The sequence below is a fragment of the Choloepus didactylus genome, chromosome 7 (genome assembly GCF_015220235.1).
Source record: "Choloepus didactylus isolate mChoDid1 chromosome 7, mChoDid1.pri, whole genome shotgun sequence".
NCBI classification, from domain to species: domain Eukaryota; kingdom Metazoa; phylum Chordata; class Mammalia; order Pilosa; family Megalonychidae; genus Choloepus; species Choloepus didactylus.
The window spans coordinates 80,026,664-80,040,774 of NC_051313.1; the positions used below are offsets into that span (position 1 = coordinate 80,026,664).

Sequence of the window (14,111 nt, forward strand, 5' to 3'; positions counted from 1 at the left end):
TGAGGAACCAGTCAAGTGTCCAGCTGGTCATCCTATCCTAACCCTTATGACCACATACCACTGCAGTACCAGAGAAGAACAGAGGTGCCAGCAGTATTCCAGTTTTTCTGTCAGTTCTCTCTCACTTAAGATCAGGCAAACACTAGTCACCAGTTGCTATGAATCTGTCTTTAATGTTAAAAAATCACAGCCAGACAGTTTCATAAGAAAATATCTTTAATATAAGGTACTAAATAACTACCTTTACTTTATCCTCCCTTAATCAGGCTACCAAATAAGTTTCCACATTTTTTGATAAGAAACCACAGTGATTTCCAATCTTTTTAATTTATAAGGCATTCAATCATGTTCAGAGATGTTTACCAGTGAGGAGTTCCTGTAGAAGTACAGAAATCTTAGAAGTCAACTTTTACTCTACCTACTACATTCTAATATTAGTAATTAGCTGAGTAATTCTGGATGATTTGGTACAGTCTCAAATTTTTAGCTCTTAAGAACTTGAGGGCTTTGATAATACCTTGAAACCCAGCCTAACTAAGCAGAAGACAAGACTTTAATTTGGTATGCTTAATGGACTGTAAGGTTAGATTTTTTTTCAGGTTTAGTTTTAGAGCCACTATATCTCTCTTTGATGAATAGTGCACAGTTATATGAATGGACTCATTGTATTAAGCTCTCCTGAGAGAAATGGTACATATTAATTTTGCAAATATTTTTCCAGATGCATAAAAAAGCAAATCATATCTCTGTCCTCTTCATAAAACAGTGACAAAACATAAAAACCTATTAAGGCTATTTTAACAGGTGCTACATAGCTTTTATTTCTATACTCTTATTGATTAAATTATTCCTGCACTCTTTAAGTCTACGAACAGAAAGCTAGAACTCTCTCTCTTGAAGTCTGTCTGTATTACGTAAGTATTGATCGGTTTTGCATGATTCCTCCATAGCTGCCTGTCTTTGCTGAGTGGTCTTCACAAACCTGAGCAGATTGATGATGGCAGCAGGTGTCACTCCAGGTATACGACTAGCAGCCCCAATCTAAGAAATTAAACCACAAGAGAAACAAAAGTGAGTTATGTCAAATCATATCAAATCTATTTCCCTCCTAGGATCAATCTGTATAATATAGTTTATAAAATATTTTCACAAACAATATCTTAATGTATCTTTAAAACAATCTGGAAAAGTAGATAGGGGAAATGTGACTATATATATCCTCATTTTACAAATGGAAAAACTGAGGTTCAGAGAAGTTAAAATGACTTGTCCAAGATTACATAACTAACAGATGGTAACAGTACCTATTTTTAATTCTCATTCTACCAAGAAAAACTAAATAGAGCTCCTCTCTTCAATTATAGGCTCACAGTTCTTTATCTGAAATCCTTGAGGCCTCATGTGTTTAATAAGGAGTATACACTGTACATTCTGTAATATCCCCAGAGTGTATGGAGCAGCACTCTATAGTTAGTCAAATTAATATTTCAGTGGTGTATTTTTGCATCGAAGTGTGACTATTCACACTAAAAGGTATAGGGCCTCATGTCAGTTCAGGTCAGTTTTGCTACCAAATGAGTTTGTGGCAAACTCCTGTAATAGCTTTCTGTATTTTGGAATTGTGGATATGGGATTGTGAATTCCTGTGACCAACACTGTCCAGCTGAACTTACTGTGATGAACCCATAAGGAGGAATCTATGTAATAATCTGAAACTACTGTCCAACTGAACTTACCTGCAACAATGCACCACTATGTGGTGGCCACTAGTCACATGGCCACAATACACTGTCCAATGTGGTAGCTACTAGTCACATGTAGCCACTGAGCACTTGAAAAGTGGCTAATGCAAATGAGGACCTGAAATTTTTTTTTGTTTAATTTATAATTTTATTAAATTAATGTAAAAGGCCACATTTGGCTAGTGGCTACCAGGCTACCGTATAGGACAGTGCAGCCTGTGGCTATCTATAAAAATGTAACCTAAAACAACAGGTTAGATAGAGTTAGAAAATGTAAGGCCTACCTGCCCAGTTTTCATGATGACTATTGCTGAGAATACCATGTTACATTGATGAAATCACTCCTTTAAAATTTGTTTTTTTCAAATTTATTTACATACCATATTTTTATAAATTGCCTCATTATTTTTATGAACCACTACTAAAAAAAACACTGCCCATTAAACTTTGACACATCAATTTTTAATATATAATCCAAATTTAAGAGATGTTAAAATGTAACAAAATATGCATCTCAAATACAGTCTATTAGTCTTCAATATTTGTTATTAGAAGCCCAATACTATACACTATATAATAAATTAAAGTTTTAAACATTTAGTTATTAATTTAATTTATTCATTTATACACAAACACATGCACAATTAGGCTAAAGTGTAGAGTACTTCAGCTCCCCTCTTCCTGCCAGAAGCTCCCATGGCAACAAACATTATGGAACCCATAAGGAGGAATCTACGTAATAATCTGAAACTACTGATATGTGTTAACATTTTAACCTAGTGTGGTTTCTTTTAAGCCATGCATATGTACTAGTTTGCACCGATGGTTTACCACATGGTTGGAACTAAAAAATAATTAGAATCAAACCACTTCTTGACTTCCAGTTATTTATTTAGACTCAGCTTTATCATCTTTCATAAAGATATACCAACATCTGTCACAGACAGTGTCATGGGTTGAATTGTATTCCCCTAAAATACATGTTCAAGTCTTAACCCCTGGTCTTTTGACTATCACCTTATTTGGAAATAGGGTCTTTTAAGATGAGACCAAAGTTAAGATGAGACCAAACTGGATTAGGGTGGGCCCTAATCCAATAGGACTGGTGTCCTTATAAGAGGAGGAAATTGGACACAGAGAGACCCAGAGGAGAATGCCATGTGATGACTGAGGCAGAAACTGAAGCCCAAAGACTGCTGGCAATCCACCAGAAGCTAGGAAGAGGCAAGGAAGGATTCTCCTCTACAGATTTCAGACATCTATCATCCAAAACTGTGAGATAATAAATTTCAGTTTTTTTTAAGCCATCTGGTTTGTTACAGCAGTCCTAGGAAATTAACACATATATGAAAAATGAGGTTAATTTTTTTCTGATGAAATAAAACATTAGTTATGTGGTCATTTTAATCCCCAGGTTTAAAAAATTAACTCTTTTCTTATAATTTGTTCCTATTCTTCTTACCGTCTGTGGGCGACTGATATGTAGTTTTTCTCGAGCTTCATGTGACAAAGACACATCCTTGAGAGTCAAATAATCTAAGTCTTTTGGCAACTGCAGAGCTTCATCTCTCTGAACTTCCTCTATTTCCTGTTGCTGAAGGAACAATACTGATTCGTAAGTGGCTGGTGAACAAAAATGAGAATTATGTTATGATACCTGGACTATATTAACAGTGTACATCTGTATAGCCTTTTAAAGTTTATAAAGAACTTTTAAAAACATTATCTCATTCAATATTCATGTTAACACCATAATATAGGTAAGGGAGGTGTTCCCTTTCACAGATGAGGAAACTGAAGCTAAAATAAAGAGTATCTTGCATATTAGCTTTAAGATTCTGACAGTTTAATGCATGTCCTTTTCTTTTCAAATATCTGGAAAATTAAAAGTAAAAAAGAATTTGCTTTCCCACTCGGTGCAAATTTTATGCGGAACATTCCCCTTAATAGGCTGTGGGTTTGAATTTTGAGTCTTCAAGATAGGATGTTTCAGCAAGAATACAGTTTTCTGAATTTTGTCCATATAAAGATATACTTTTTTTCCCCAAAGAAAATATTTTATTTGTAATTGACAATGTTACATAAACTGGCCAGAAAAACTACAAGATATATTTAAAGAATATTTTGCTCATATGGTTAAATTTAGAATTGTTTTATAGTGCAGGGTTTTTTTTTTAATTAAATTCAGTTTTACTGAGATATATTCATATACCATACAATCATCCATGGTGTACAATCAACTGTCCATAGTACCATCAATAGTTATGCATTCATCACCCCAATCTATTTCTGAACATCTTCCTTACACCAGAAAGAATAAGAATAAAAAATAAAAGTAAAAAAGAACACCCAAACCACCCCCCCCGCCTCCACCCCCCATTTTTCATTTAGTTTTTGTCCCCATTTTCTACTCATCCATCTATACACTGGAAAAAGGGAGTGCGATCCACAAGGTTTTCACAATCACACCATCACCCATAATAATAAAGCTATACTTCTAAAAAGTGGACATATTTAGTTGACAACACATACCACTTATTTTTAGTTAAGGTTTTACTCAGAAGTGATGTTACAAAGAGAATTCACCAATTATTTTGTAATTAAGGCATTCTGTTTTTAGAAAAATAAACCTAAAAACCCAGTTTTAAAACCCAAATTGAGGTGGTTATTCTCTTGTTCAAGAATGCAAGGTCTTCTCTAAAGTTCTGGTAGAATCTGCTTCTGTCACTTGACTGGCAGCCAGACAATCTTAGCTCTGGGCTGGCTCTACCAATGAATTATCATCTGATAATAGACATGTACATCATTAGCCTCTGTGCCTTTATCTAGACATTTTAAGCCTCGTATGGATGACTTCCGAGGGTGTTTACGGCAACAAAGAATGGTTGTGAAGTGTGCAGGCTTTATAGCCAGACGGTCTAGGTCCAAATCCCAGCTCTGCCACTCAGTAATCGTGTGAACCTTGAGCAGTTACCACTTATCGATAAACTCAGGACAATAATTTCTCCTCATAGAGAAATTCTAAGTATCAAGTGAAATAATGCATGAAAGGCCATTGTACAACATTGTAGTACCATGAATGATATATAATTTTATGATTCATGACTCTTTAGGGTATTATAGAATATAAATAAGTAGGTGATACATATGCTAAGGTATATTTATATAATTTCTCAAGTATATATAGATCTCTTGTTTTGATAAATATATCAAAATAAGAGATAATACAGAGAAAAATCTAACACTGTTATCTGCCCTCAAGAAATTTGTTGTCTTGTGAGGGTATGCAAGTAGTGATATGAAAACCACTGATATGTTATATTTTAACCTACTATGTAAAAGCCATGGATACATACTAGAGACTTTATATATGCCAGTTTGTAAAGACAGAGGCAAAACAGTAGCTAATCCATGGCTCAACAAGCCATGGTTTCCTAGAAACAAATTAAAGATAATTGTTTTGGATTATTCTAATCTGAACCTGCAAAGAAAGTTTAAAAAGATATAATTTAATTACTTTCTTCAGGTACTAACAGTCCTAAATGTTCAATAAAATATTCAATAGAAAAATGATGGTTGAAATAAAAGGTCAACATTATGTCTTACACATTAATATACTAAGGTGTTGCATCAGCTAGTTGGTGGAAGAATGATCCGAAAGTTTCCAGTGACTTTCCTGTAGTTACTAGACTTTTATAAACTGCAGTGGTGGGATGGTAGGTAGCACTTGGATAAGTAGCAAGGTGAAAAAGTGCCACTGCTAGAAGGAATGCAGCAGTCTCCCTACCTTGGCCGATTTCCAAGGAGCTTAAAGTCCTTTCCTGTTTGACCAACACATCATCATAAAACATTTCCTACCATTTCCCCATATCATCCTGTTCCCTCTTTTCCACCACATAATTCACCACCCCAGGAGAAAGCTATCAGATGCAGAAGCTCATATCATTCTATTTTTGTTTATATTAGAAATTTTTCATAATTAAAAACTTCAAAAAAATGCAGTGCATCTACAAAAGACACCTGTGGCTTTGATGGTCAATCAGCTAACCAAAAGTATGAGCGCACACCATGTGTTATGAGACTATATGGGGCAGACTTTGAATTTCTTTGCCTGATACAAAATGAGTATTTTTTTTAAATGGTGGAGAATTCTAGTATACTGTCAAAGCCAAAGATACTATTATTTTTCCCATTAGAAGATTAGATGGGGAGAATGTAAAAATGAAGTTCAAAGGGAAAAGAGTTATTTTTAAAATGGGAGCTCTACAGCAACAGTTCCCAAAACTTGAAATGTACACACAAATCACCTGGGGATCTTATTAAAATGCGGAGTCTCATTCAGTGGGTCTGGGGTGGGGCCTGAGATTCTGCATTTCTAACAAGTGTCCATATGTTGCAATCTAGCTAATCTAGGAACTACACAGTAGCACACAGCCTAACACTATGGTGTCCTATGGTAATAATGGCTCCTCTTGGCATAGAGCTCTTATGGAGCTGTCCATTCACAATTTGCACAAAAGGAAAAGAGAACATATAGCTATCTTAAGTAAAAAATTATTTAGATTATTTTCTACCTTCTATTTTCAGTCTTTCAGATAGCTCTCTACATTCCGTGTATTTCTTCAAGGGCTCTGGAACAGCCTTGGCTAACAACTCCATGTCAACTTCCTCATACTTCAGAACATCCAGAGCTCTGCAAACCACAAAAGTTTCAATAATGTAAGGGTCCATATTCTATTAGGCAGATTAAGAACAGGATTCCTTGGAATTAGTAACAAATCTCAGAATAAATAATATTAAAAGATACTCCTAATTCTTTCCAAGAACAGTGAGCTAGTGCAGCAGTATCTGTAATACAGTAGGACTTGATTCTCCCCAACTCCTCCAATCATGAAGAGTAAGTTGTTGGTAAGAGTGGTATGGCTGTAATCCATCTGACTCCCTTTCTTGTGAGAAAGGACACTCTCCTCTGATAACAATGGTTTGATCCCATTCCTGTAGAATAGGGAATGTGCGTTCTATATAAACCACGTTATGTCCAGTATCCTGCAAATGAATCATCCTTCATGTGCCAGAAACCAGCTGAAAGAGTTCTCCTGATTTCTTTCTTTCTTTTTTATTATAACAGTTATAGAATTACAGAAACATCATGTAGGAAGTACAGAGTTCCCATGTCCCCTCCCCTTCACAGTTTTCCTATTACTAACATTTTGTATTAGTGTGGTATATTTGTTACAATTCATGAGACAATGTTATTAACTTTAGTGCACTGTTTATATTGTGTTGTACATATATATATACATACACAATATAAAATTTCCATTTTTGAGTATGTATATATATATATATATATATATATATACACACACACACACACAATCTGAAATTTCCTTTTGAATATGCAATTCAGTGATGTTAATTCCCTACACAAAGTTGTGACTCTCATCATCCACTGTCAAAATTTCCATTACCCCAAATAGAAACTCCCTGCCACTTAAACACTAATTCCCCTCGTAACCTGTAAGCTAGTTTCTGGTTTCATGAATATGCTTATTCTGCTTATTTCATATGACTGAGATCCATACACTGTTTATCCCTTTGTGTCTGGCTTATTTCACTCAACGTGATGTCCTCAAGGTTTATCCATGTTGTAGCATGAATCAGAACTTTACTCCTTTTTACAGCTGAATAATAATCTATTGTATGTATATACCACATTTTGTCTATCCATTTACTGTTGGTGGACACTTGGGTAATTTCCACCTTTTCAGCAATTGTGAATAATGCCACTACAAACATTGATGTGCAAATGTCTGAGTCCCTGCTTTCAATTCTTTTGGGTTTATACCTAGAAGTGGGATTGCCAGGTCATAAGGTAATTATATACTTAACTTTTTGAGGAACTGTTATAGTGGTTTTCCACAGTGGCTATACCATTTCACACTGCCATCAACCATATCAACCAAACGTTCCTGTTTCTCCACATCCACTCCAGCACTTGTTATTTTCGTTTCTTTTTTAATAGCGATTCTAGTGAGTGTGAGATGGTATCTCATTGTAGTTTTCATTTGCATTTTCCTGATGGCTAATAGCTTTGAACATCTTTACATGTGCTTGTAGACCACTTGTATATATTCTTTGGAGACATGTCTAGTCAAATCTTCCCGCTTTATTTTGCAGAACTCCCAAAGCAAGAGCAGAAGGCCATTCTGAGCAAGTCTCTGCAAATCAAACTGATGAAATGATATAAGGGTTTGTAAATATTCTTTCAGTTTGATATTTTCTCCTAATTTGGTATACTCTCCATTTCAATTTTTGCTGCTTGGGAACTTCTGACAGTTAATTCTCAGTTCGACTTCTAGTACCTACTCTGGATGGGCTAAAGCCTCCTGGGCCAAAGCAAGGGGAGAACACAACATATGCAGCTAATGGAGACAAGTACTGAAATTCCCAGCCAATCTGCATGGTTCACCAAGAGATTATGCCTAAGTACTAATGCTGACAGGTAGATCAAGTGAGATTTGCAATAACTTTATTCATTGGCACTTGTTGGGATCAAACTAGTGAGAGAAACTCCAGGTATGTTTAGTCTCAGAAGTTCTGGTGCTCCTCTGACCAGTTTAATCCCTTTTCTCAGATTCTTCCCTCTTGATACCACCAACCTATGCCCCCAACTTGACCCCAGAACCTCCCCTAAGGTGAAGCTAACTAGACCACTTGTTGCTCTGTTAACTATTTTTTTTTATCTTCATTTTATTGAGATATATTCACATACCACGCAGTCATACAAAACAAATCGTACATTCGATTGTTCACAGTACCATTACATAGTTGTACATTCATCACCTAAATCAATCCCTGACACCTTCATTAGCACACACAGAAAAATAATAAGAATAATAATTAAAGTGAAAAAGAGCAATTGAAGTAAAAAAGAACACTGGGTACCTTTGTATGTTTGTTTGTTTGTTTCCTTCCCCTATTTTTCTACTCATCCATCCATAAACTAGACAAAGTGGAGTATGGTCCTTATGGTTTTCCCAATCCCACTGTCACCCCTCATAAGCTACATTTTTATACAATTGTCTTCGAGATTCATGGGTTCTGGGTTGTAGTTTGATAGTTTCAGGTATCCACCAGCTACCCCAATTCTTTAGAACCTAAAGAGGGTTGTCTAAAGTGTGCATAAGAGTGCCCAACAGAGTGACCTCTCGGCTCCTTTTGGAATCTCTCTGATACTGAAGCTTATTTCATTTCCTTTCACATCCCCCTTTTGGTCAAGAAGATGTTCTCCATCCCACGATGCCAGGTCTACATCCCTCCCCGGGAGTCATATTCCACGTTGCCAGGGAGAGTCACTCCCCTGGGTGTCTGATCCCACGTAGGGGGGAGGGCAGTGATTTCACCTTTCAAGTTGGCTTAGCCAGAGAGAGAGGGCCACATCTGAGCAACAAAGAGGCATTCGGGAGGAGGTTCTTAGGCATAATTATAGGGAGGCCTAGCCTCTCCTTTGCAGCAACCGTCTTCCCAAAGGTAAAACCTACGGTAGAGGGCTCAACCCATCAAACCACCAGTTCCCTATGTCTGTGGTCATGTTAGCATCTGTTAACTATTACTTACTTGATTTACATGTGGCTTTTTTTGGTTAGAATATAATTCATTTAAAAGGTTATTATCAGGGCAACTTAGAGAGGTTTGCACCGAGTTCCATCTTTGCTGGCATCTTGGCTCCACATGGCTGAGCTCCAATGCTGCCCTTCACTCACCTCACTCTTGTGGTTGCAAGAGTGAAAACAGTTTACTCCTCCTCTTTTTGTTTGGGTCTCCAGGAAGCCTCACTGAACTGCACAGTTCCCCTGCATTTACTGCCTTAATTCATTTTCTTTCTATTTATGAGCTCTGCTATCTTTCCGATTTTTAATAGATTATTTTTTTGATTGATTCTGTCCACCCAAAACTAATTAATTATCAGGTCAACAGACTGTCAGCACTACCTATCCAGGGCTCCCAGGTCTTGCTGGGCCTCCCACTGGCTTTCTTTATGGGTAGTCCTGTTATCACAGTCATGTATCTTAGTAACATTTAATGCAAAAGTCCAACTATATACTTTGAAATACTGCAATATTCAATAAAAATGAAGCATGTTATAATTCTTTGTGTAAATTTTGAAACAACGGAATCCTTATAAATTTAAACAAACGACTGAGTGAACTATAAACTATGTTTAGACTTAGTTGGCACCACTGCCATGTGGCGGCACCAATAGCCAGTAAACAAAAATATCTGTCGTCGTCCTCTGTGAATCAGGCTGTCATTTCTGTGAATGAGATCCCCTGATTTCAGTGACACTATTCTTTAACAGTTACTATAGTTTAAAATCTGTCTAATATCCGACAACAGTGGTGCCTTGAGAAATTCCCATGAAAGTGAAATTTTTGGAACATAAGTTGGAAAAGAGAAAACATCATGATGAAAGCCAAACAAGGACATATGGTCATGCTGTTAATTAAGAAGAGAAAACTGGAATGATTACAGATAATAAAAAGCAGCATTAAAATGAATATCTCTCTAAGTTCACAAAAACCATGACAAGGATAATGGGGGTTTGAAAAAAAGGGAAAAGTACACTGGAGACACACCTTCACAATCGATGCCACCATAATATGCCTCTAAACTACAGTCACTGTAGATTTATGTGCTCCAGTGTACCCCACCCCAACCCTGATTAGTTTACATGTTTTCAAATGGGAAAAATATGCAGATTTTGTATTATGCAAGATCCTTAGGAATGTATCTCTGGACCCAAATGGGAATGCTCTATATTAATGTCCTTTAGACCAGTGTCTGTATAACTGGAATGATGAAAATCAGGACAAGAAAAACTAAATTGCAGCTAGTGACTCTTTTCAAGTAAGTCCAAAGGATGTCTAACATTCTACTTTGTTTTATCACGTTTCCCTGCTATAGCTCAGGGACAAGATGAGACTCCAATTATTCCATGCCTGGAAAAGAAGGCAGATCACTACATTTCTTGGTTTGGGCATTCTAAATTTTAGAAAAGCCAGAAGAACTTAATGGAAATTATACTCCAAACTTTTTCTATGAAACTTCTATTCAGGAGGAGAAAAAAGTGCTATATGAATTCTAACCATGGGCCTTAGGTTTAGTTCTTAGGACTAACTAAAAGCAAATACAAACTGGAAAGCATACTTGGTCACAAAGAGGAACTGTAGAAGCAGAAACATCATCTAATGACATTATGAGTAACTTTTATCTTTTCTACCCTTTTATATTTAGTAGCTCTCAGAGGTTTCCCCAGCTGAGGTTGGATCACCCTTTCTATAATCTAGCATTTTAAGCTGAAAAAAGAACTAATAAAAAAACTTTTGTCCCCAAAATAACTTGTATCCTTATAGAATCACTGATCCTAAGAATTAAATGTGACAAGTTGAAAGTGTTTCACAAACAATAAAAAATTACATAAATGTATATATATATATTTTTACTATAAACAAAAATTATGGCAACTCCTCACGCTTAGTTTCTTCGTGATAGACTTAAACTGTTGCTAAGCACATCCACTTACATCCTACTTTATTTAAGATAAAACGCAAAATCCCTAACTTAGCCTATATTGTCTGAGATTATCTGTTCCTTTCTTTCTAGCTTAGCCTTCTGTGCCTGGATTGGTTTTCCATTCACTTTCTGACAGGCTAATACTATTCATTTTTTTTTCAGGTCTCATCTTAAATGACTATTGAATGTCACTACTTTATGCTGTGTAAAGTCAGGATAATGTTTACCTTGAGTGCTTACCAGTTTTCCTTTGAAATACCATTTCTGAAATAACTATAGCTAGAATTAATATAAGAAAGTCCCATGAAAAAATTTTTTAGCAATTTTTGAAAAACAGTTGTTAGAAAATTGTATTATTCAATGACTTAAGGAAACTCTATGATACATTAAAAAAATAAAACAATTTAACACCCATAGAGTTTGTCATGAAGAACCAGCATAATTTTATCAGACAAAGAGAATCATAAAGTTTCAATTTTTTCTCTTTAATTGCTAGGAACCTCAAAGGTAAACTTATCTGTTCAATTAAAATAATTGTTTCATTTCTAAAACCTAATATATTTCCTACTTTCTCTATGTCCTTCTGATTTCTTTCATTTTAATTGTAATTGCCTAATTTACTGCAAGCCAACTCAAATTCTTTTTGTCAACAGGCAGGATAAAAAAATAATTTAGAATCATACATATCTTTAATACTGAATAAATGGAATCTAAAGGATTTAGATATAAATAAAATCTAAATAAAATCTAAAAGATTTGAAAAGTAGTCAAAATTTGTAGGTGGGGAGTCTATCGGTAATGTCTCTCTGAAATGATCACATTTTCCTGTAAAAAGTGAGAAAGGTCTATATTAGATGCATACCTGAGAGGTAGACTTTTACCAATACTTATAGAAGCCTCTGGGATTAAATTTTTCCATTTAGAGTTCAAAAACTCAATGGATTTCAGCACAGAAATGCCTTCTTCTAAAGAAGACTTCATCCAAGAAGCTCTTTTATAACGCTGTTGGGACACACAGCCAGCTTCCTTATACCCTAGGAGAGGGAGACAGAGAATATAATGAGAGAGATTTTAAAGAAGAGTCAACCAGATCGCAAGACTCAGTGAAGAAAGAGTTACCTCTGAGGGTTAGCCTGCTGTCAGCGTTATCAGGGCGCAGTGACAAACGGAACTCCACTCGGCTGGTAAACATGCGGTATGGTTCATTGGTGCCCAGCGTGGTAAGATCATCAATCAAGACGCCTATGTAGCCTTCTGTTCGGCTAACAACAAACGGGGGCTTGTGACTAACCCGAAGACTGGCATTGATTCCAGCTATCACACCCTACAAGAGGACTGAAATGTTTACAAGGCCTTTATGAACTGAATAAAGAGCTATCCTACTCAGAACACTACCAGGGAGAAACAGCGTGGGAGGGTAAGAAAGCAGGCACTGCCTTTAAGGATCAACAGAGGTAGAAAAGGTGATCCATATTCAGAAACAGAATATGGGTAATGCATATCTTTAGAATGCTATGATTTACTGTTTCCAGAAATATCAAATATTCCTGATAAGCCTAGGTGGGGCTAATCTTTTTTTTAAACCCACTCGCAAGACTTTTCTAGCCTTTTCGCATTTACCAGTAAAAATAATATATAATACCTTCCCGATTCTAAGGAATAATATAATTGTCAACAAAGTTTTGTTAAAAGAACTAAATTTTCTTTTAGCTTCAGATGCAATACAGTGAATCTAATCAAAATATTATTTGAGATCTAGGAGCTCAAAAAAGAATAATAAAGCCACAAGTGATTTTTAAATCCTGTCATATACAATAGCCATCTCCATGCACCCAGAAACAGAAAGTCTTCTGTTAGAGTTATGAATTGTATCTAAGATCTATATAATTAGTATAAGAGAGGTCAAAAGGAGGAACACCAGTTAAATAGTCCCTTTCTGTTTACAGTAATATTTGAACAGCCTCTTACTTGAGCTGCAGCTTCTTCATAACCAGTTGTGCCATTTATCTGTCCAGCAAAGAAGAGCCGCTGAACCAAATGAGTCTCAAGGGAAGGAGTAATTTGACGGGGGTCAAAGAAATCATACTGAACACCATAGCCTGGCCAAAGAATAAATGATATAAAATAAATAAAAACAGAGTTAGACTTGTCTCAAGGTAGACATGCAAAAATTACCATTAAATGTGCTTCAAAATCAAAGACTATTTTAAATGTGCAGATGTTGGGCTTTATCTTCTCAGGCTCTAAGCAACCATTACTCAGCTAAGACATCCTCATGGTCTGCTAGTGTTGCTGACCTTGAAATGAAAGGCAGCTGTGACCCTCTTTACCTGGCTGAATTATCTTGGCTTTCTCCAAACCCCTGATGCATGTGATCATTTTCTCCTGTAACTCAGCTGGTAATGTCACAGATAATCCTTGGGGGTAGATAAGGTCAGAATCCATTCCTTCAGGTTCCAACCAAACCTGATGCACACGGTTTGGAAAACGCAAAACCTTTGATTCAATGGAGGGACAGTATCTAGAACAGGACATTGAAATAAAAAAAATTGAATGAAGCAAAAAAACAAAAGAAGGTTGATATCATTCCTTAAATTGAACACTGACATTTATTTATTTATTATGGAATATACCATATTTACAAAGAAGTAATAACTTTCCAAGTGCAATCTAACAAGTAGTTAGAAAGTAAATTTCAAATATTATGGGTTACAGTTCCACTGTTTTAGTTATTTCCTTTTGTGAAGTATATATGCAAAAAGGTGATAACTTTCAAATTACAATTTAACGAGA

The 14,111-nt window shown here is 35.8% G+C and overlaps 1 protein-coding gene across 1 annotated transcript in view; it reads right to left on the minus strand.

Moving 5' to 3' along the window:
- Positions 1 to 198: 198 nt before the first annotated feature.
- MTO1 (mitochondrial tRNA translation optimization 1) overlaps positions 199 to 14,111 on the minus strand; it is a 36,987-nt gene continuing 23,074 nt past the window's right edge. The window contains exons 6-12 of the mRNA XM_037843962.1: positions 13,649 to 13,839; positions 13,287 to 13,417; positions 12,438 to 12,642; positions 12,181 to 12,352; positions 6,317 to 6,435; positions 3,205 to 3,365; positions 199 to 1,041 (exon numbers count right to left, since the gene is read on the minus strand). Of these exons, the coding sequence (XP_037699890.1) occupies positions 880 to 1,041; positions 3,205 to 3,365; positions 6,317 to 6,435; positions 12,181 to 12,352; positions 12,438 to 12,642; positions 13,287 to 13,417; positions 13,649 to 13,839 (1,141 nt within the window). The 3' untranslated portion in view covers positions 199 to 879. The remainder of the gene's footprint in view (positions 1,042 to 3,204; positions 3,366 to 6,316; positions 6,436 to 12,180; positions 12,353 to 12,437; positions 12,643 to 13,286; positions 13,418 to 13,648; positions 13,840 to 14,111) is intronic.